The following is a 25,066-nucleotide window of genomic DNA, read 5'->3' as shown; positions in this document are numbered from 1 at the left end:
TGCTCATTTGAGCCAGATATTGTGATTATATATACTTGTTTGTGTATCTTGTTTGTGTTTGTGGTCTTAGGACCTTAAAATACTTAATAAATAAATAAAAAACCCTAAAAAATGTTTGTATGGACTGTTGGATTTGATCTGAGCTTTGGACTTAGAATTAGGCAGCATTCCCTATGCAAAAGGACTTGGCCAATGCCAACATTTCAGAAACCAAGTCATTATGATGTGAGCTTTCATATGATGCAAGTATTGGGATCCACTTGAGTTCATCTTCAACACGGTCTTGATGCAAATGTTACTTTGAACTTGTGTCTAATGCCTTATTCTGAGTCATTCAAGGAGTATGTCATATGATACATGGGGAAGATTATGAAGAAGACTATGAAGTAGCTATCTTGGATGTGGCTATCTTTATTTGATGCCTTGCTTTTCATCTTGCTTGCTTATTGATATTCCTTTATTCTAAAGTCCAAAGGAAAATGGGTTTCTGTATGACATTCTTGTCTATTGGATTGCATCCCATTGGTCAGATCTTTTCAACTCTTAATTTTTAAATTTTTGCTTAGGATTAGTCTCTTCATCTCCTCCCACTTCTTAAATTTCAAATCTCCCCCTCTTTTCAAAATCTTCTTTGCTTGTGATTTTTAAACTTAGACTTCATTGCAAATTAGAAACTTTGGCTTTATGCCATTGTATTTTAAACTCTTTTCTTAAATAAAACTTGTAAATGAATCTAAATATTGACTTCAAATTTCAAAAGAAAAAAAGAACTAACACACATTCAAACTCTTTTAGTCCCTTTTGTGCCTCTTTTAAATTTAAACTTTTATTAAAAGCAATCCACTCATTTTGAAATTGTTACCACGAACTACGAGGTTTTGATCCCTCATTTTTATGTTGGTACATAGGCACAAGCCCGAAGGTCTTGTCAAACACAAAAATATAATTAATGAATTCTTTTCTCATCCCATCACTCTATTTATTACAAACATCATTTTATACTAAAACATATGCACACATAAAAAAGGGCTCCCTAGGAGTACCTAGGACACTTTGGGTGCTAACACCTTCCCTTTGTGTAACCAACCCCCTTACTTGTAATCTCTGACATTTTATTAGTTTTGATTTGAAAACTTTTTATCCTTAGGTTTTGTTCGCACTTTTTCCCTTTTCCTTTGGAAACAGTAAAAGCGTGGTCGCGACTCTGGTTTTATTGACGCTAAGTTTATCCATAGCTTAATGGTCATGAATTTACCGCTACAATAACCATTCTGAATTTTTGATTTCATCCTCTTGAGAGGGATATGATATGATTGATCACTTGATGGGATAGTCTCCTTCTGAGTTTTGTACGCAAGGTCGAACTAACTGAAGCCTACCCTGCCCCTGGTTACACATGAGGGTTTTATGCGTTAAAGAAAGGAAACTACTACTTCTAGGCCCAAAGGGGTTGAATAGGTATTAACTTCCTTATATCTTCGATGTTTAAGGATTTGAATAATTCCTTGCATCATCAGCATGATTTTCTTCAAAATCATACAGGCAACGATCTTGCGCATTTTAATTGCATCATTCTCTTTTAATTTTATTTGACAAACAATTTGATACTGACAAATAAAATATGAGTGAACACGAATGAATTTAAGCAACACATGCACGTTTATTTCATTATTATTATCAATCTGAAAACCAGACAAGTTTTATAAATGAATAACAATTAAAAAACAAGAGAAAGTTACAAATGAGACATGATTGAATCAATATGATATTGCTAGCCTTGATACTCCTCTGAAGAGGCAACTGAATCTGAGCAATCTTCACCACTAACTGCATTCACAACTTGTCCATAGTGGTCTGACAACAGATTGGTTATGACATTAGGCCTTGCCTCAGAGAATGACAAAACATTCTGATCAATAAGCTCTTGTACCCTTAATTAGAGAGGTCAACAATCCTCGATAGAATGTCCTACATGCCCGGCATGGTAGGCGCACTAAGCATTAGGATTGTGCTTTGCATGATACGGGAAAGTGGCAGGTGGAATCTCCTTTGGCACAATTGCCCCTTGTTAAACAAGATATGGGAGTAATTGAGCATATGACATAGGGATCGGATCATGATGAGGACACTTTTTATCAAATCGTTTGCGTTGACCTTGACTCTGGTTTCTATTATCTTGCGGAGGTTGCTGATTCTGAGAAATTGAAGATTATGAAGGTTGTTGATACTGAGGTTGGTATGCAGACGACTGATATTGAGCAGTGGCAATGTACGGATAATGGTAGTATGTCATAGGAGCCATAGGTGCTTGGACTTGAGGGTAGACATTTGTCATCACAGTACTTGCATTGGCCTCCTTCTTCTTAGCAACCCCTGAGATTTCTTGGCCATTGTCTGGCTATCAACAATAGCAATTTTCCCGGTTTTCAGTCCATTTTCAATGCACTTTCCGATGGTCACTATGTCGGAAAAGTTGGATGATGAACTACCAACAATCTTCTCATAGTACAGACCTTGGAATGTGCTCATGAAGATATCGACCAATTCAACATCTGTTAGCGCAGGTCTAACTCTAGAAGCCATTTCACGCCATCTTTCAGCGTATTCCTTAAATGTTTTGCTGCTCTTGCAGGCTTGATTTCGCCGTTGTAACCTGGTGCGAGCCATGTCCATGTTATATTTGTATTGCCTAAGAAAGGCTTTAGACAAATCCTTCCAAGATCTGATTTTACTGCGTTCTAAACTCATATACCAATCCAAGGATGCCCCAAATAAGCTGTCTTGGAAGCAATGGATGTGAAGCTCATCATTATTAATGTAGGATTCCATCTTCCTACAATACATAATGATATGACTTCTTGGACAACTTAAACCCTTGTATTTTGGTAGGTCCGACGCTTTGAACTTAGGTGGAAGCACCACATTAGGAACTAGGCTCAAGTCCTTAGCATCAATACCATAACCAGAGAATCCTTCAATGGCTCTGATCCTCTCATCTAGTAACCGATAATTTGCTTTTCTATTTTGATATGTACCAAAAGCAATTTGATTAGCAGTATGAGGATTGACTTGATGATTAAGAAATTGAACACCCTGAGGAGCTACCTAAGCAATGATTGGAGGAGAAGCAAACTAGGGATACCCTTGAGGATACATCAATCCTAGATTAACCATCTGACCAACAGTCTAACCATACTGACCTTGATATGGATCATAGGGTGCCCCAGGATACACAAGCAGAGGTGCAACATCAAAAGATACCCCAGAAAAAGGAAGAGGTATCTGAATACCTAAAGCGCCGCGAAAAATACAGAGTCGCCACCGGATTTTATTTATTCCAAAGGAAAGGGAAAATAGCGATAAAACCCCAAATGAGAGAAACGGTCTCGCAACCAAGAGCGAATTCAGAAGTCGGTCATGCAAGGGGAAAGTATTAGCACCCCTCACATCCATGGTACTCCATGGGAACCACTTGCTCGTATCAAATACGTATGGATATTTATTTATCTATATATTGCTTGCTATCGGGAATGAGATAAAAGGATAAGATGAGAGAGAAAATAAGTTTTAAGTTAGTGTGCTCACCAAGGATTTGGGCCCTCGTGCCTATGTATCCCCATACGTGCAATAGGGAAGTAAGAGCTTCGAAGTTCAACTCAAAAATGGAGTATTTGTTTGGTTGTTTTTACTGAACAGTATTGACGTTCGTGTGCTACTGCTCACTTGCTTGTCTACTCTGTCATGGGAGAGGAAGGTATTTGCTTGTTTACGGTAAAGTGGATACGCTTGGTTCGCACTCTAGCAGTTAAACATTACTTGCTCGGACATGGAGGCTTAAGCTTCGTTCACGGTAGAACGAAGTAACACGTTCTTATTGAAAGGTTTTGAATATAGTGCACTAAGACAAAAGATGATTTGAATTGTTAAGGTCGATTTTATGCATGGAGACAAGCATTAGACCCTTGGCTAGATATAGTCAACGGTCCAATAACTCGGGAGTTCAGAGGACAATGTTGTCCTAACCACTCTTTTTCATCCAAAAAAGAGGTTTGAATTGTGAAAAGAATTTGGCAAGTTTAATCGTTGGAACTTAGAGGGAGACAAGTCTCTAACCCTTGACTAAGTACGGTCAATGATAAAAGTACTTGGGAAATAAGAGACCAATGAAGTTTTTTCATCCTCATAGCACCTAGATCTAACTTGTTTGAATCATTAGATGTTTTAGGGGGGAAAGTCAAGTGTCGGGTCCTCAGGCTAGGTACGGCCGACAACCCAATTACTTGAATGTTGTGTACAAACACGTATGGGGACTGAAAATGAACCCACGAAGTTTTTAGAGTGGCAGTCATGCCCCTTCTATGTGGTTTAGAGCCACACGATTTGTTTGTGCTGAGGATTTTCTTATGATTCCTCTTTGTTAATTTTTTTCATTTCCCTACTTTTGCTGAATTGACTCTGATTTGTAACCCACAGGGATGCCCTAATTTTTGCCTAAGTCACTTGTTCTCAAGTTTCAACTTAGCGAGATTTTTGATTTTGATTATTTTGATTTTTGGGAACAAATCGTGTGACATCTGTTTTATTGATTGGACGGGTTGTGACTGCCTCGTGCCTCTGTGGGTGAGGGACAACCAATGTGGATTTATTGATTCCGACCTTTTTAGAGGGATAAGATATGGTTGATCCTCAGGTAGGACACTCCTCTTTAGAAGTTTGAACGCCTGGTCAAACTAACTGACGACTACCCTACCCCGGGTTATGATTGGGGGTTGTATGTATTAGAAAGAAACTCCTACTCCTTGGCTCGAAGGGGTTAACTAGGGATTATCTTCCTTATAACTCCGGTGTTTAGGATTCGAAACAATGACTTACATCATCATCAAGGTTCTATTCAAAAGCGTACGTGCAGTGATATCATGTTTTTAGTTTCATCATTCTCCTTTTGATTTTGTTTAACAAAAGTTTGATATCGATGGAAAATATGAGTGGGCACGAATGGATTTATTCAAAACAATGCATATTTATGTCAATGTCATTATTATTCAAAAACAAACGAGTTTATTACAAGTGAATATCTACAAATGACAAACAAGAAAAATACACATGAAAAACGATTTAACAAACTAATGATTACTGGAGTGAATAGCCTTATTCCTCCCACAGCTCAGGGTCTTAGTTCTTGCAGAAACAGACAAGATTGTCCCACAACTTCTTCAGATCTACCACTGCTTTGACTATGATGCTGCGTATGTACTGGCCTGCATGGGGTTGTTTGCTATGTTTGCAACAGCTGGCGCGAACGATATAGCTTTAGAGTCAATCAAGTCTTGGACCTTATGCTTCAAGGCTCTGCAGTTCTCGATGGTATGTCCAAGTTCTCCAGAATGGAATTCACACCTAACATTAGCGTCATATCCTTGAGGGAGAGGTGTTGGAGGAGGTCTCAACTCTCTATATTGCACCAAGGAGTCTCGAAGTAAGTGAACCAACAATTGACTGTACGACATCGGAATCGAATCTATCTTTCTCTCCAGCTTACTCAGTTTTTGGTGCCCCTGTTGATAACGGTTCTGTTGTTACGAAGCAATAGGTTGTTGAGGAGCATAAGGTTGCTGATATTACCTTGCTGGAGGACCAGTTGGGATAACATATGTCGGCTGCTGATACGCGTTAGGTGCAACTGCTGCCACCGAATAGTATGGCATTTGGTAGGCTTCAGCTTCTCTTTTGGCTATCATGGAAGTATTGGCCTCCCCTTCCTTCTTTTTGGGGAATCCGGAATGGGGTTTCTTTGCTCCACTAGTAGCAGCTGCTGCATCTTGTATCTTGCCGATTTTTATACCGTTCTCAATTTGTTCCTCAGCGGTGACCAGGTTTGAGAATCCTGAGGCATTACTTCCAATCAACCTATCAAGGTATGGTCCTTGAAGGGTATTCATGAACATGTCTATTAATTCTCTTTCAAGAAGAGGGGGTTGAACCCTGGCAGCTAGATCTCTCTAATGTTGGGCATATTCTTTGAATGATTTGTTTGGATTCTGAGCAAGGCTTTGAAGTTCAGTACGATTGGGAGCTATGTCTGAATTATACTAATAATGCTTTAGGAAGGCTTCAGCAAGTTCCCTCCAGGTTCGTATATGTGTGCGCTCAAGCTGCATATATCATTATAGAGAAGCCCCACTAAGACTGTCTTGGAAAAAGTGCAATATGAGTTTTTCATCGTCAGAATAAGCAGCCATCTTTTTGTAAAAAGCTTGGATGTGAGTCTTTAGACAAGTGATCCCTTGATACTTTTCAAAGTTCGAACCTTGAACTTCGAAGGAATTTTCACACCTTGTACTAGGCACATGTCTGCGACATCTAACCCAGAAGCATCAGGACCTTCTATCACCTTTAGTTTGTCCTCCATCATACAAAATCTTTGTTTGAAGTCATCCGGAGAAGGACCAAAAGCATCATATATTCAATTGGCCCTTGTAGTGAAGAAACCATCCTGGTGATCCTCAATCTCAGGTTAAGCTCTCCCATTGACAGGGATGTTGAATGTCTGAGTGGCATTTTGATGCACTGGGCCTTGTAGTGGGGTTTTCGTTACCTTTAGGTTTATTGACTAAACCAAAAGTCAACATACAATTCGAGTCACCACCGCACTTTTATTTGTCCAAAGGAAAGGCTAAAAAGAGAAAAAAAAAGCCAAGTAAGAAGTTTTTCAAATAAAAAAAACTAATAAAAATGTCAGAGATCTAGGTAAGGGGGTTAGTTATGAAATGGGAAGGTTTTACGCACCCAAAACATCCTTAGTACTCTAAGGGAAACCTTTTTGCAAATATGTGTTGTAGGTTGGTATTTGTGAAATGATTTGTACAAAAAGATTGGAGGAATGAGAAGAGAATAGATTATATTTATAAATTTTGTTGTTTGAATGGATGAACCCATTGCCTACGGACCATCACAAAAGAGGATCAAAACCTCGTAGTTCGGGGTAAAAATCTCAAAAATTGGTGAATTATTTTAATCAAAAGCCTTAAGGTCTTTTGTTATCAAAGGGAGAAAACTCAACCTAAACCAACAATCTACCATGTGAGGAAGGCTTCAACATACTAGTGAGGGGTTAACCCTATAATAAGCATGGAAGGCTTATAATCCAACACTAAGGATGAGGTGAGATTTACATCAACCATTATGATAACTCAAACCTATGACTAATGTTTTTGAAAAGGTTTTAACAAGTGGTCATTGGAACCACAAAACAACTTGAAATTGGTTATATTTACAAGTTGAATTTATTTACAAAATGAGGTCAAAGTTGGATTAAAGTTTATTTACAGTGAGTATTTATAAAAATGGTTTTGAAAAGTCAAAGGCCTAAGGCCTAGGTTTCTAATTTGAAATAAAGTCAAAGTTTTGAAAATGATTTTTGGCTTGGTTAGAGGGGGGAGAGGAGAGAAGGGCTATTCCTAAAGCATACAAAGATAAGAGGGGAGAGATAACCCTTGGAGTTCCTTTTCTTGGAGTCATAGAGATGACTCAAGATGCTCATTTCCTTTGGATTTAGCATACAAACAAGCAATCAATAATTGAATTCAAGCTCCTAGGATCTCCATTTGGCTTGGCTCTTAACTTGGCTTCTCATGACAATGGTCCTCTTTTCACAATCTTAAGATGGGATCCCTATCACACAAAAGCACACATCAAAAAGCTCACAGCACAATAAAGGGAATAGACAAAGAATAAGTTTGAGGATAAGTCCTTTGAGATCAACTTTAAATTTTAGCATTCTAAAGGCATGAGGCCTAGTTGCTCTTCAAAAAATTTTGCATTCTAAAGGCATGAGGCCTAGTTGCTCTTGAACTCCTTTAAGCATGGGTAAATCCTAATTCTAGGTCCTTTCTCCTTTTGCATTTTTGGTTCACATCAAAACAAACACAAACAACATAAAATATCAATATATTTATATATAATAATGGGCTCAAATGAGCAAAAGAAAAATGACATAAACATAAAATATGTGCTCAAGTGAGCAAAGATGAAAATCAAGATGAATAATGAGCAAGAAATAAATGATATTAAAAGTAAATGACAAGAATTTAAAAGCTCAAATTAAAGTTAGTAATTAGTAGAGTTATGTTAGCTTGTCATAAGACAATGTAGCGCTATATTAAGCAATCGTAAGTGGACTAATGTAGTAGTCACACCTATCTGAGGTCGGTCGATAAGAATATAGGCAAAGAACACAAGTTAGAGATCATGACTAGTAAGCCAAACTCCATAAACCTTCCATGCCAAACAAAAGGGGAAGGGCCTTGCATTGACTTTTGGTTATTTGATTGACCAAGAAGTAACTTATCTTTGACACAAAATAACTCACTTGATCATGGATCAAGTTGAGTTTGGTTTGGATCAAAGAAGGTTAAACTTCTTATTTGTCAAGACCAACCTCAAGACTTTAACTCATTGGCCATTGAAGGAAAGAGAGGGATGAAGATGAAAGGGAAGGGGTAAGAAGTCAACAATCAATCCCAATTGATCAAGGGATAACTCATCCTTGATCCAATTCATTCATCTTTCTAGGTGATGATCCTTAAGGACTTTCAAACCACAAGATTCAATGAATTTGATCAAAGTTGAATCAATTCAACCTCAATCAACACCAAACAGGAGAGAAATGAAGATAACAAGTCAAGAAGTCAATGATATTTTTTTGGTATTTTTTGAATTAAAAGAAAATACAAATAAAAAATAAACAAATAAGGTTGAACCTCAAATTTAATTCAAAACAACTTCAATGAGTCCAATTAAATTCTCATAAGTTCTACATAGTCAAACAAACTTTGACTAATTTTCTCACATATTTTTGAAATCAGAAAGTAATTAAAATCAATTAAAAACAAACAAAAAATAGCATAATATGAATTAAAATCTCAAATAATCTCAAAACAAATAAGAAATTGTTGAGACTATTTTTCATTGACTTATCATGATCCATAGATGCTATGAAAATATTTTTGTATTTTTTAAAAGTTAGAAAGTATTTTAAAATGAATTAAAATCATTAAAAATAAAATAATCCATGAAAAATATCAAATGAAGTCACAAAAATAATTAAAAATCATAATATGAAACTAGATTTTCCAAGAATTTTTTTGGAATTGGTCTCATATTTTTCTGACTTAAAATGAATTTTTAATGAATTTTTGAAAATGAAATGAATTAATAGAAAATAAAAAGAAAATGAAAATAAGCGAAAAGTGCACAGCCATCTAATCCAGTTCATTAACTGACGTGGCAGTGATGGATGGTTTAGATCTAAGGACACACGCTGCACTTGAGTCAAATGCGCCACAACATGAATTAAAAGAAGTAGTTAAAATGGACGTGCACGATTAGATCGTGGAATGGAGATCCAATGGCAAAAGAAACACACGTGGTGGTGGTGGTGGAAACCACCATCTTCTCCGACCAAACTCACAAACTCCGACCACATTTGTAGAGAAATGAAACTTAATGAAAATGAAAAACAAGGCCATGAAAATGAAGCTCGTGCGATGTAGATCATCATTGTACCAATGGATTTCCCTCACTCTTCCTATATTGAGAGAAAGATGAAGGAGAAAATCATGGTGTCCACACGGATTATTCATGAATTGATAAATTGAATGCATCACAAGCTTGCCTCAAGTATGAGGACTTCAGAGAACCACAGAAACACAAGCAAACTACATTGAATTAGGAGTTTCATATCCAAAAAGTTTGAATGGATACCTTCAAATTAATGAACTTCTGGCCACAAATTCTCCAAGATTTTTGCTCCTCTTTGATCCTTGAGTGTAATGGAAGTGATTGGCTAAGGAATCTGGCTTTAAAACTCAGCTAATGATACTGAATTTCAAGCTCGAAAATCTGAAGAAAAAAAATAGTGATTCCTTTGTGAGGGCTATGGTTTCAGTTCTGCAGCACTTGGGATCTCTAAAAGGTTGAGAAATGAAGCTCATGAAGTGTTTATTTATAGCTGAATGTGGCTGATCACACACTTCTCTCATGTGCATGAGAATTTGAAATTTGATTGCATGGGCCTGTGTGGACGTGTGGAAGGCCCATGGATGAATGCAGAAGCTTGTTGATATCATGTAGAGGGCAATTGGTCGTGCACATTGGACTGAAGCATGCTTGCAATTCAAGTTTCACCATAAAATATCAAAATGCACCTAAATGAAAAGAAATTCGAATCTCCCAAATGGTGAATCCAAAAGACTATTGTGAGTAATGGTTGGAATGCCCTTGAAATAAGGAACAAAAGTCATGTTAGGCAAAAAAAATCATTTGGCATGTGCAAATTGATCAAAACTGGATGGGAAAATTCAGGTACAAAACATGTTCAAATCGTTTTGAAAAATTAACCCAAAAGTAAGCTTGATCAAATCCCTTTGTCCTTATGATACAAGCTTCAAATGAAAAACATCTCCAACATCATAGTTGTATAAATTTTCAAGATGGTCAATATAGACTCAAAGTTTGCATCATTTGGATTTTCTATGACAAATTTATGGGCATTTGAAGTTGGGTATTTTTCAAATTCAATGAATTAGGTCCAAGATGACCTATAATGTTTTGCATTATCACATGTATTTATTTTAGGACTATGAAATTTTGTCCAACATAACATTTGAAGTAGACATCTCAATATTTCCAATGCATTTGGTATCACCTCAAAATCATAAAAATTAAGGAAGTTATGCCCTTGGTAAGTTGACCCAAAATTAGGGTTTCAGTCAAAATGACATATAATGTTTTGAAATGAATGATGAACTTACAAGCTTCAAATGGATTTTTGATAAAAATGAAAGTTGTTAATATGGTTCTTAAGAACATTTTTTCTTTTGAGGTCATCTTCATTTGACAAATACATCAAAAGTTATATCTCATTGATCCTCAGCTTAGTCAGATGACTTGACTGGTCAATTTTTCAAGGCCAAACTTTCAATCTTGATGAATAAATGATTGAGGGGCCTCAAACAGGCTCATATATGCATAAAATGAGTAATGAAAGAACTTAACTTGATTAAATCTGATCATAGTTTGAGATTGCTTCATGGGCAAGGCACAGTCAAAGCACAATGAAATTAGGGTTTCCTTGGGTAACAATCCTCAAGCCCTTTGGATTATCTTGATCAAATTGGAAAATTGAGATACTTGGGAGACGTATATGATGATTAGAAACTTTGTGGACCATTTCCATGCTTTTTCTCTTCTTCATCTAGCCATTGCATTGGGCTTAGGAGCCTCCTAGGAGCATTATGGAGCACATGATCACTTGAGCTTCAAAAGAAAAAGAGTTAGTGACATATTTTTATGCTTTTGGTTAGTAATCAAATAAGAAAAGCAATAATATACAATACAAGCATGCTTAGTGGTCTCAAAACACTCAAACAAGTCCCAACCCTAGGGTTAAGGAGCCAAACATGCTATGACCCTTGAGGCAATGCACTTGTGCAATAACATGATGCCATGAGGGATCTTAGGGTCAAAATTAGGGTCTTACAGATGCCCCTATTTAAGTTCGTTCTAGCCAGAGATATGAAGGTTAAAGTCTTCGTCTCGACGAGATAGAATGAGCTTAAATAATAACAAAGAGACGAATTTTTGTCCCTAAGAGACCTCATGATGCAAATGTATGCATGCAAAATAAAATCTTCATGGTGAATAATTGCCACAAAGGAAAAGAAATCGGAAGAAACTGAAAATCCATAGGAGTAACACACTCACTAGGGAGACAGAGACTCTGGGGGAAATAAGGTAAAAATGCGTGAGCAGGTCACGAATTGAAAACTCGCTGGGAGACACGAAGGGATTCCACGAAAATAAATCGATGGAAAGACTCGAGCTGACGCAAACATGTGTGTATTAGGGAATATGCCAATACAGCAAAACTATCCACAAAGGCTACAACGGATAAAAATCCGGACTCAGACAGGGATGTCCACAAAGGACTCAGTTGAGGAAGAAACAACGAGATATTACTAGTTACTGGGTAATAAACTCAAAGAGAGACATGTTATCAAAAACGCCGGTTACTAGGTGAGAGAACAACACGCTCAGGGAGAAAGAATATCTAAGACCAGTATAAGGGGAAAGATATCAATCGTCCGAAACATCTGAGGAGGACCCAAAAGGCACATTTCAACTCAGGAAAAGTCTGACTCCACAGGGGACAAAAAGTCATAATAGGGAGCAGAAGGAAGGAACACCAGAGATACCGGTTACTGGGTATATAATAGGTGACCAACCAGGCGTGAATCGGGAACATATCCAAGACACTCATCTGTAGCGGGGTATTCATTACCTTTAGATTTATTGACTAAATCAAAAGTAAATCATACAATTCGAGTCGCCACCGCACTTCTATTTATCCAAAGGAAAGGTTAGAAAGCGAACAAAAATCGAGAAGTTTTATCAAATCAAAAACTAATAAAAATATCAGAGATCTGGGTAAGGGGTTGGTTATGCAATGGGAAGGTTTTAAGCACCCAAAACATCCTTAGTACTCTAAGGGAGCCCTTTTTTCAAATGTTGTATGGTAGGTTGGCATTTGTGAAAATATTGGTGCAAACATGATTGGAGAGATGAGAAAAGAATATACAATATTTACAATTTTGTTGTGTTTGAATGGATAAACCCATTGCCTACGTACCATCACAAAGGTAAGATCAAAACCTCGTAGTTCGGGGTAAAAATCTCAAAAAATAAGTTGGTGAATTGATTTGACAAAAGCCTTAAGGTCTTTTGTTATCAAAGGGAGAAAACTCAACCTAAACCACAAATCCACCATGTGAGGAGAGCTTCAACATACTAGTGAGGGATCCACCCTATAATAAGTATGGAAGACTTATAGTCCAATCACTAAGGATGAGGTGAGGTTTACATCAACCACTATGATAACTCAAACCTAATAGCTAATGTTTATGAAAAGCTTTGGCAAAGATGGCCATTGGAACCACAAAAAAAAACTTGAGTGAGTTGTATTTACCAATTAAAAGTATTCACAAAATGAAGTTAAAGTTGACTTAAGGTTCGATTCAAAATAGGTATTATGAAAAGAGTTTGAAAAAATCAAAGGCATAGTGCCTACGTTTATAACTTTGAAAACAATGTCAATGTTTGCACAAAATAAGTTGACTTGGGTTAGGGTGGAGAGAAAAAGAGAAAGGCTAGGTCCTAAACATGAAAAGATGAGAGAAGAGAAATAAAACCCTTGGAGTTCCTTTCTTGAGATCATAAAGATGATCCAAGTTGCTCTTTTCCTTTGGACTTAGCAAGCAATAAGCAATTAACTCAAGCAATCAAGCAAATATTCAATCAAGCTCCTAGGATCTTCCAATTGGCTTGTCTTTCTCTTAACTCGGATGCTTATGACAATGGTCCTTCTAATTAGCTCAAGTTTAGGATCCCTACCACACAAGAACAAACAAATCAAAAAGTTCCACAATGCAATAGAAAGAATGGACAAGAGTGGGTTTAGAATAGGGGTCCTTTCAATTCAACTTCAAGATTAAGTATTCTAAAGGCATGAGGCCTAGTTGCTCTTCAACACATTTAGCATTCTAAAGGCATGAGGCCTAGTTTCTCTTGAAACTCCATTAAGCATAGGTGAGGTCCTAATTCTAAGTCCTTTCTCTTTTTTTGCATTGGGTTCACACAAACAAAACAAAACAAACACAAGGCAATAGTATATACACAATAATATGCTCAAGTGAGCAAAAGGCAAATGGCATAAACATAAACATGAGCTCAAGTGAGCAAAGGGCAAAGACAATATGAATTAATGAGCGAGAAATTAAATTGCATTAAAGTAAATTACAAGAATTAAATGCTTGAATTAAAAGTTAGTAATTAGTAATTAGTGCTAGTGTGCCATAAGGCAATTTAGCGTTATGTTAAGCAATCATAAGTGGACTAATGTAGCAGTCACACCTATCTGAGGTCGGTCAATAAAACTATATGCAAATAAACACAAGTTAGAGACCATGACTAGTAAGCCAAGCTCCTACAACTTGACATGCCAAAAGAAAAAGAAGAATGACCTTGTATGGATTTCAGGTTCTTTGCTTGACCAAGAAGCAACCTATCTTGGACACAAAGCAATTCACTTGATCTTTGATCAAGATGAATTTGATTTGGATCAAAGAAGGTTAAACCTCTCATATGTCAAGGTTAACCACAAATCATTAACTCATTGGTCAAAAGAAAAAGATGAAAAAAGGAGATGAAGATAAAATGTACAAAATGAAAATCAAATAACATAATCAAAACACATTGATCAAACATGAATAAAATCATCATCAACCAATGGTAAATAGAAGTGAAATGAAGCTTAAAAGTCAAGAGATGTCAAACATATTTTTGGTATTTTTTGAAATTAAAATAATACATAAAATAAAATGAATAAATAAAGGTCAAACTTCAAATCCAATTCAAATCAACTTGGATAAGTCCAATCGGATCATCATAAGTCTAACATGGTCAAACAAGGTTTGACAAATTTTCTCAATATTTTTTGAAAACATAAACAAATTTTAAACAATTAAAAATGAAGAAAAAATAACATAATTGGACTAAAATCTCAAATAAATCTCAAATCAATTAAGAAATTGATGAGAATATTTTTCATAGACTTATCATTATCCAAAGATGTTAAGAACATATTTTTGGCAGTTTTGAATATCAAATGGTATTTTAAATGAATTAAAACGATCAGAAAATAAATAACTCACAAAAAATATTAAATGGAATCACAAAAATAATTAAAAATCATTTTATGAAACTAGAATTTAAGAGAAATTTTTTGCAATTGGTCCCATATTTTTGTGATTCCAAATAAAGAAGTTATGAATTTTTAAAATAAAATGAAATAAAAGAAATTAAAATGGAAATTCAGAAAATAGGAAAAAACCAGAAGCGTCAGATCCAACCTCATTAATTGACGTGGCTGATCACATGGCTAGGAAGTGCGCGCGTATGGTACACATTAGTCAATAGCGTGGCACCATGTATTAAATAAAGTTATAACATTCCAAGGCCAGGATTAGATCTGAGACTCATCACTCAACGGCCAGGGTTTGGACGCGTGGGGAAGGTGGTGGAAACCACTGTCTTCTCCGGTGAGAAGGCCTCTTCCGGCCACCAGTTGTAGGTTACCTTAACTAAAACACGCGATCCATATACCATTTTAAAGTTGGGGTGATGTACATCACCCCTGTAACCTTAGCTTTTGCTCAAGACTCTTATGGAAGAAGAAATCGGAGGTTGAAAAACAAGGTTTTCAATCTGAGTTTAACCAATTCACAAAATTAAAGCCACCACTGGCTTGCCTCTCATATGAGGACTTCAGAAATGCAAACCAACACAAGCAATGCACAATAATCAGAGAGATTCGAATCAAAACAGTTGAGGATTAAACCTTTGAAGTGCAGCTTTTTTGAGCAAAATCGAATCCAACTCTTGATTGCAGCTTGATCTTGAAGGGACAATGAAGCAAGGCTAAGGAATTAGAAGCTAAAGATCAACCAAGGAAGTTGAAATTTAAGCTTGAAAAGAGAAGTAAAATTTCAGAATTCCTTTGAGTGAGAGGTTAGGGAAGCAATTCGGCAGAGGTTCAGGCGCCTTCAGGTTGAGATTTGACTGAAGCCATGCCTTCTATTTATAGCCACAGTTGATGCAAGGGATGATCAAACTCGTGTGCATGTGAAGTTGGGTCCTCCATGCATGGGCCTATACAGGCGCATGTGAGGCCCAAAAGCAATTGAAAATGACTGCTGAACATCAACGAAAGTGAACTGGACGTGCAGATTGCAAGGCATTAGCTTGTGTATGGAAATTTAACATGAAATACATAATTGATCATAATTGTTCATCTCTTCGAAAGTACCAATTGGAAAATTTAAACATAAGCATGTGGGTAATGGTTGCAAAGGTCTTAACATAAGGAACAAAAGTTATGTTGAACAAAAATTCATTTGGAGTTTGGAAAATATTGAAAACTGGCCATGAAGTTCAATGTACAAAACATGCATTTGGAAAATTTGCCAAAAATGACCAATTTCAAACCCTTCCGTTTCAATGATACAAGCCTCAAATGACAAAACCTTAAACATCAAAGTTGTATATATTTTCAAGGCAATGAATTTGGACTTAAATTTTGCATGATTTGGATTTTTAATGAGAAAGTTATGGGCACTTGAAGTTGGACTTTTTCACATTTCAATGGCTTTGGTCCAAAGTGACCTATAATGTTTTGTATTATCACATGTGTTTCTTTTAGGATTATGAAATTTTGTCCAACATAACAATGGAACTAGACATCTTAAAATTTCCAATTCACTTGGTCTCACCTCAAAATCATAAAAAAAATGAAGGAGTTAGGTCCTTGGGAAGTTGACCCAAAATGTAGGGTTTCAGTCAAAATGACCTATAATGTTTTGAAATGACTGATAATCTTCCAAGTTTCAAATGGATTTTTGAAGAACATGAAAGTTGTTCATATTGTTCTTAAGAACATGTTTTCTCTTGGGGTCATCTTCAGTTGACAAACACATCAAAAGTTAGGTCTCAGTGGATTTCAAGATAGTCAGATGAATTGACTGGTCAACTTCTCAAGTCCAAACTTCAAATCTTGATGAATAAATGATTGAGGACACTCACATAGGCTCATATGTGCATAAAATGATGAATGGAAGAAATTCCCTTTATTTTATTTGATCATAGGTTGAGGTTGCTTCATGAGCAAGGCACAGTCAATGCATAGTTGAATTAGGGTTTCCTTGGGAAACAATTCTCAGGCCCTTTGGTTTATCTTGATCAAATTGACAAATTGAGATACTTGGGAGGAATATATGATAATTTAGAGCTTTGGGGAACCATTGTCATGCTTGCTTTCATCTTCATCTGGCCACTTCAATGGGCATAGGAGCCTCCTAGGAGCTTTGGATCACATGACTGCTTAAGCTTCAAAACAAAAGATGTTAGTGACCTATTTTTGTGCTTTTGGTTAGTAAACAAAGTAAGAAAAGAAATAATATACAATTCAAGCATGCTTGGTGGTCTCAAACCAACTCACACAAGTTCCAACCCAAGGGTTAGGGAGCCAAGATGTTATGATCCTTGAGACAAGTGCAATGAGCAATGATTTGATGCCATGAGGGATCTTAGGGTCAAAATTAGGGTCTTACAGATGCCCCTATTTAAGGTCATTCTAGCCGGAGATATGAAGGTTAAAATCTTCGTCTCGACGGGGTAGAATGGGCTTAAATAATAACAAAGAGACGAATTTTGGTCCCTAAGAGACCTCATGATGCAAATGTATGTATGCAAAAATAAAATACTCTGTGGGACAGAGACTCTGGGGGGAGAAATAAGGGAATAAAATGCGTGAGCAGGTCACGACTTTGAAAACTTGCTGGGAGACACGAAGGGATTCCATGAAAATAAATCGATGGAAAGACTCGAGCTGACGCAAAGATGCATGTATTGGGGATTATGCCAATACAGCAAAACGATCCGTAAAGGATACATCAGATAAGAATCCGGACTCAGACGGAGATGTCCACAAAGGACTCTGCTGAGGAAGAAACAACAAGATATTACCGGCTATTGGGCAATAAACTCGAAGAGAGACATGTTATCAAAACACCGGTTACTGGGTGAGAACAACACGCTCAGGGAGAAAGAATATCTAAGACCGGTATACGGGTGAGAGATATCAGTCATCCAAAACATCTGAGGAAAACCTAACAGGTATATTTCAACTCAGGAAAATCTGACTCCACAGGGGACAAAAAGTCATAATAGGGAGCAGAAGGAAGGAACACCAGGGATACCGGTTACTGGGCATATAATAGGTGACCAACCAGGTGTGAATTGGGGAATATTTCCAAGACACTCATCATCCAAAAAGGAGGGCTGAAAAAGCAAACTCGATTACAGGATGGACATTCGATTCCATAAGGAAATACGAATCTTACTCAAATGGGGAAGAAAAAGACTTCGACTGAAGAGTGCATGAGATATATTATCTATTACCGTCAGAACGTAGATAACATACTCGCATGGAAGATTATCCAGAACCGGTTACTGGGTTAATAAAGGATAAATCGACCGAAAAGGTAAGGACATCGCGATACCGGCTATTGGGTATAAAATGATGACCAATCAAGGGGAGGAACAATCATTACCAAACAAGGGTAAATGAAAAATGACTCGCTGAGGATACATTGACAAAAGCAATGATTCGGGAGATATATCACCGGTTACTGGGTGGTATACTCAAAAACGAAGGAATATCAATACCGAATATTGGATAGAGATAACCAACAAATAAGGGATTACATCTACCGGATACTGGGTAGAAAACCAAGGATGAGATTATCCGTCATCGGTTAGGATGAAGCAAAATCAAGGATTAACTCTACAATGGGACAAAATGGGGTTTACAACTACCGGTTACTGGGTAGAAAACCACAGAAATAGGACTTATAACTACCGGTTACTGGGTAGAGAGCCACAGAAATCTGTTGGGGAGAGAAAGAACAATTAAGGTTTACTGAGTAATTGATCACCTGAACCACAGGGAGGTGCAGGGGAAATAACAAGAAAGGGGTCAATCTAGGAACAAACTAGAGAGACACAAGGAAACAAGACTCAACCTAATGAGGATATAACTCAGGGGAATAATTCGATCCCAATACATATTTAGGGAGGAAACTGAAACAATAATCATCCACGAGGACATAAGTCAGTGGGGAATAATGAAGGAAAGATAGACACTTTCTTCCTATAGGGCTGACTCTAAATAGAGAGATCAGACACAAACATCTGCTTGGGGAATATCATTTCACCAACTAGCAGGAGATAACAAGCAAGGATATATGGCAAAGAATGCAACATGAATATCTGAATGTTATAATTATGCATGTATATGCATGGTTTATGTATGATCAATGCTGACAAACAGACATATCTAACACAAACAGGTCCAAGAATCAATTGGACAAACATCCAGTACAACATCTCAAGAAGAGAAAGCCAGGCCCACAGGAGAAAATCCAATCCGATGGGGGGCAATAAATACCAGGAAACACCAATCATCGCTGAAGATCAAGCAGAGTCACTGTCGGGGACAAAGACTGTTGCTAGAGGAACAAGAAGGATCACGGGGGATCAGAGACCGCTGTTGGGGATCAGAAAAAAGATCATAATTACCAAAGTTGGGGGATCTTCCAACAGTACGCAGAGGTGTGGATAAGATCAGTCAAAGAAAAACTCTATTGGGGATCTTATCAGGGGTTGATGTGGAATTCTGTGGGGAACAACCACCAAACAGAAACACATCAAACAAACATTCACTTCTAACCACTGAAGGAACATCTATGCTGCAGAGACAAAGAAACAAAACAACTTTGTTGGGGAAGGAAACAACACATCTTCCTCGAAAGTTCCAACGCCAAACTAGAATCAGGTAAAGTCTTAGCCGAGGTAGCTACAGAGCCACTGCCAGGGAACTCAACACGAATAAGATCTATCGTAGAAGAAACTCTACTGGGGAACTTATCAGGGCAAGATATGAAACTCTGTGGGGAACAACCAGCAAATAGAAGTTTCAAAAATCAACACATTTCCTCATCTCTGCTGGAGAAACATCTCTGCTAAGAGCAGGGAGAACCACTGCTCCGTTGGGAAAGGAAATAAACATCTTCAACACCAACTCTGCTAAGAAGGAATCTATCCAAGAAGGAGGAAATAACATATGATCAGGCTCCGGTCAGGCAACTCCACTGAGGAAAGACTGCTGATGACTGAACTGGGGATAACCTGTAGGCGATCAGCTGAAGATAATCTGCTGGCAATCCAACTGGGGGAAGTCTAATGTGAGCAATCCTACTGAGAATGAGTGGTGAGAAAACTTTCCTGGAAAAATTGTATGCGAATCCGCTGGGGATAAAGCTACAAAACCATCATGCTGAAAGTTTTCGCTCATGCTGGGAATTCCTACTCGCTCTGCGGGAGATTTCCAATCACAATGAGAGAAGACCAACTTCCTCGAAAGTAGCATATCAATTTTTATCAATCTATAAGGGATTTTAGGTCAGTCCACACAAGGGATGACAACCATATATTTGATAAAACACAAATGCTAGATTCAGACTTTCTAGGGAGTTGAGGATGTTAAAAGACCAAAACCAAAACTCCGGACTCTCTGGGGAATTTGGTGGTGTATCACCCTTCTCTGCGCTCACTGAGGAGACAAACCTGAAAGATGATGAAAAGGATACAAATATGCTAGGAATATGAACAAATGTCTTACCCTTTTGGAGATCATACTATCCTTGGGAGAGCACTGAAGACATTCCATTATCCTTTCAGTCATTGTGAATGTTCACTTTGTTTAAAAACAGTTTATAAAAACTTTTATTTGTTTAAAACAATGATATCAATCAATTAAAACATGCAAACATTTGTTAAACAGAAACAAATAAGAGTGTAAAGAATTGGATAAAGCTCAAATCGTTTGATGGAATGGTAGTCCGCAAATGGCGAGACTCCATGGATCTTTACAAATTCGAAATTGGTGATATATATTGGGAAAAGGGCTACATTGAACATAATGACCATTTCTCCACCAACTTTGAATTCAATGTATCTGAAGCTTCAGTTGACGATGACTGAGCGAGAATCTCTAACAGATTACAAATTCGAAATTGGTGATATATATTGGAAAAAGGGCTACATTGAACATAATGACCATTTCTCCACCAACTCTGAATTCAATGTATCTGAAGCTTCAGTTGACAATGACTGAGCGAGAATCTCTAACAGATGATAGTTGTAGAATAAAGTCTTGTCAGGATGCAGTTACTTGCCAAGTCCCTAATTTTTGCCTAGATTTCCCCAAGGTGAGGTACTCAATCTAGCGGGATATATTTATTCATTTTTTTCATGTCTCTAACTTTTGCCTAGATCGCCCTTTCGGGTTTTCAATCCATCGAGACGCTCATTTTTGCCTAAGTCGCCCTTTTGGGTTTTCAACTTAGCGAGCTATTCTGTTTTTATTTTAGGCGAAGTATTTCTTGACTGCATCAGAATTCATAGGACGAGTGAAGTCCTCCCCATCCATATTTGTAAGTACCAAGGCGTCGCCTGAAAAGGCTCTCTTAACAACATATGGATCTTCATAGTTTGTGTTGGTGTAAGCCCTAGAGGCCAATACTTTTGGTACTTGTATCGAATTATTTGTTAATTAATAAAAGGCTTTTTCTTTATTAATGGTTGATTAATAAAGTCCCTGGAATAGATAGTCCGTTTAATGTATTAAGTGTGACTTAATCATGAGAGCACATTAAACATAAGAACACTATTCTTAAAGTATTCGTAGTCGAGCTTTATTGTGAAGTGGGATAACATTAAAGCATTAAGACTATTATGTTTGTAGACTGATGATCACATCTCATGGATCATGGATAAAGAGTTATCAAGTCTTAAACATAGGTATGAATATTAAGAGTAATATTTATACCGGATTGACCCGCTATGAGAATACTATATAGAAAGTTATGCAAAGTGTCATAAGTTATTCTCATGGTGATAATGGTGTATACCACTCTTCGACCTGAAACCACTGTGGACCCTAGATGTAGAGTCGAGTGCTTTATTGCTGATCCAACGTTGTCCATAACTGGATAACCATAAAGACAGTTGATGGGTACTCCACAAAGCATGTTGAGGGACATGAGTGTCCTAGATGGAATTTGCCCATCCTGTGTAACAGGATAAATGTCTATGGGCCCAATATTGAACTGGACAAGGATGACACGGTCTATACTTTGTGCTCAATATAGACATAAGGGCAAAAGGGTAATTATACACATAATTATTATCACAGGAGGTTTTGTCAGATCACATGACATTTTCGTGTCTTGGGTAGCAGTGATGTGTTGCTAGATACCGCTCACTGTTTATTATGTTAAATGCGTGATTTAATATAATTGCCAACGTCGCGAAAACCTACAGGGTCACACACAAAGGACGGATTGATGAGAAATAGAGTAATTAAGGAACACCATAAGGTACGGTGCACTTAAGTGGAATACGAAATATGGTAAGGTACCAAATACTTAAGTGATTTTGGCATATTATGAGATATGGGCCAAAATACACTTAAGTGGGTTTTTTAGCTTGAAACCCACACAAGTGGTTCTATAAATAGAACCCCTTGGGTAGAAGCATTGTCACTCCACCCAGACTGAAACTCAAGTAAAGACTTGGAATTTCGTTTCCCTCTCTCTCTCTCACTCAAAGCCTTCATTCGTACCAGTTAACACTGAGATTGAAGGAATCCATTCGTGTGGACTGAGTAGAGACGTTGTCATCGTTCAACGTTCGTGATCGATCCGTGGATTTGTATCCAAGGTTTTGATCGTTACAAGAGATTTGCACCAAAGGTTTGAATCGCCACAAGAGGTAACGATTCTATCACTGATCATGCCCATTCGTAAGGATCACTAAATGGAGAAATTTTTAAATTCCGTTGCGCCTTGGATGGCAATTCTCCTTCAGTGGTATCAGAGCCTGGTTACGAAACCATGAATCTGATAACTGTTTTTTTTCTCTGTATTAATATGATTAAAGACAGAATGAATCAAATATTAAATTGAGATCGATCAAGTCATATATATGATATATGTAATCTTGATGCAAAATACATTATATATGATATAGTGTTCTCGTTTCGTTCATTCAAACACTCAATGATTGTTTTCCTTTGAGCGATCAATGGTCATTTGCTTCTTGATCCGACATTAGTATGGTGAAGCAATGACGTGTTGATCAATCATACTGAATTAACAATCGAGATGTGTTTGACGATCTGAAATTGGTGCATCAGGGTTAGTGACGGCACAAGGGTTGTGTTGTCAGAGAGTTATGCAATTCGGGTTATGACTGCACAAGAGTTGTGCTTTCCAAACACTTTTCCGAACAGTGTTAACCGGTTAACGCATATGGTTAACCGGTTAACGCAATACGAAATAAAATTTTTAATTTTTCAAACAGTGTTAACCGGTTAACGCATATGGTTAACCGGTTAACGCAAGACGGAAAACAGTTTTCCAAGACATTTTCAAACAGTGTTTAACGCATTTGGTTAACCGGTTAACGCGAGGCAGAAAACAATGTTTGAACAGATTTCAAACAGTGTTAACCGGTTAACGCATATGGTTAACCGGTTAACACAAGGCAAAACTCACCCGTTCGGCTAACTCAGTGCTTTAAAAGTATCAAGTGTTGATGCGAAAAGAGACATTGATTTTAAATGAATTGTTCATTAAAATGTGGTGATCGGTCGTCGAGATTTAATTTGATTTTAATTAATTAAAGGAATTAATAATAATAATAATAATAAAGTGTTTATTATTGTCTTGTGGTGATCGGTTATGGCCTTAGTTTTCCTTTATTCTGCTTTGGGTTTTAAAAAACGACCTGCGTGTCGTGCCTCTCTCTTAATCTCCCAAATGTAACTTCTTTTCTCATCTCACTCCCTCGTATGTAATACGAGTTTCTTTTTGTAATGTAATGATATGAAGAAAGCAAAGAAGTCAGTGCCAAAGGAGGACAACCTTGAAGATCTTGCTTGGAGAAGCTTAGATCGTTGTAGGTTAGCTTAGGTTCTCTCATTGGCTTGGGAGAACTATTGCGCTAGGGGCCATAACTATTTCATTATGTATGTATGTATGTTGATGTATGTGAATGTATGTTGATGCATGTGAGAGACGGTTTATATGATAAACAAGCCGGTGAGATCAGAAAAATTGCAATTCCCTCAAATTAAATATTAAGTTTATGCTTTCCAAGTTTTAACACTCATCAAGACTAATATCGGATAATGTAGGTTTCGCCTACGCGAGGTGCATCATCTATATATTAGTAAGGTGCGATGGGATAATTGTAATATCCAACTGTTAAAACAATGGGTCAAACTTAACTAAACAAATTATGAGAATATTATATATGTTTGCTTTCCAAGTTTTAGCACTCATCAAGACTAGTATCGAATAATGTAGGTTTCGCCTACGCGAGGTGCATGTTTTGTATTAGTTAAGGTGCGATGGGATAATTGTAATATCCAACTGCTAAAACGATGAGTCAAACTTAATTATAATTTTATTATATATGTTTAGAAGCAAGAGTTGGGAATGATCCATATGATGGATTGGAATAAGGAGTTATTCACCCAACTGAAATTTTCGAGAGTTGTATGAGATACAATTGGAAGGAGTTCCTACCTAAATAACCTAGTTTTGTGTAATCCGCCTACGCGGACTTAGAACGAAGTGAAATATGGATCTCGACCCACTAGAAAATCTTCCAACGGGATTTTCCGAATCAAATGATGAGGGTCATTTGTTTTGAGTAAAATAGTGGGAGCATATTTAATTAAAGGCCTAATTAAATATGTCAATGATACTTATATTTTCATTAATCCTTATGTAGATTACCATGACAGCAAACACCTCTAACAACATCCTGCGATCAATCCTTGATAAGGAAAAATTGTCTGGGACAAATTTTCTGGATTGACACCAAAACCTGAGGATTGTCCTCAAACATGATAAAAAGTTGTATGTCTTGGAGACACCTATTCCTGAAGAGGAACCTCCTAGTTCTGCACCTAAGGCAGAAAGAGATGCTTATCAGAAGCATGTCGATGATGCCAATGAAACTGCTTGTCTCATGCTAGCTACCATGAACTCAGAATTGCAAAAGCAACATGAGAACATGTCAGCGTTCGATATGATCGAACACCTGAAGTTGCTCTATCAAGAGCAAGCAAGGCATGAGAGGTTTGAAGTTTCAAAAGCCCTTTTTCAAGGCAAGTTAGCTGAGGGAGCCCCTGTAGGTCCCCATGTACTCAAGATGATTGGGTATGTGGAAAACCTTGAGAGATTGGGTTTTCCCCTCGAAAAGGAACTTGCGACTGACTTGATCTTGCAATCGTTGCCAGATAGTTTTAGTCAATTTGTCC

General features: G+C 37.2%; 1 protein-coding gene across 1 annotated transcript; it reads right to left on the bottom strand.

Moving 5' to 3' along the window:
• Window positions 1-2,334: 2,334 nt before the first annotated feature.
• Window positions 2,335-5,945, bottom strand: LOC127137311 (uncharacterized). The gene is made up of 4 exons (XM_051063783.1): window positions 5,623-5,945; window positions 5,255-5,451; window positions 5,066-5,075; window positions 2,335-3,019 (listed from the first exon to the last, which is right to left on the bottom strand). Exons 1-4 carry the CDS (start codon window positions 5,943-5,945, stop codon window positions 2,335-2,337), a joined length of 1,215 nt encoding a protein of 404 aa, XP_050919740.1.
• Window positions 5,946-25,066: the final 19,121 nt, after the last annotated feature.

This window comes from Lathyrus oleraceus, chromosome 4 (assembly GCF_024323335.1).
Source record: "Lathyrus oleraceus cultivar Zhongwan6 chromosome 4, CAAS_Psat_ZW6_1.0, whole genome shotgun sequence".
Lineage (NCBI taxonomy): Eukaryota > Viridiplantae > Streptophyta > Magnoliopsida > Fabales > Fabaceae > Lathyrus > Lathyrus oleraceus.
Note: the sequence above shows the minus strand (reverse complement) of the source record. Positions and strands in the feature narration are given on the sequence as shown.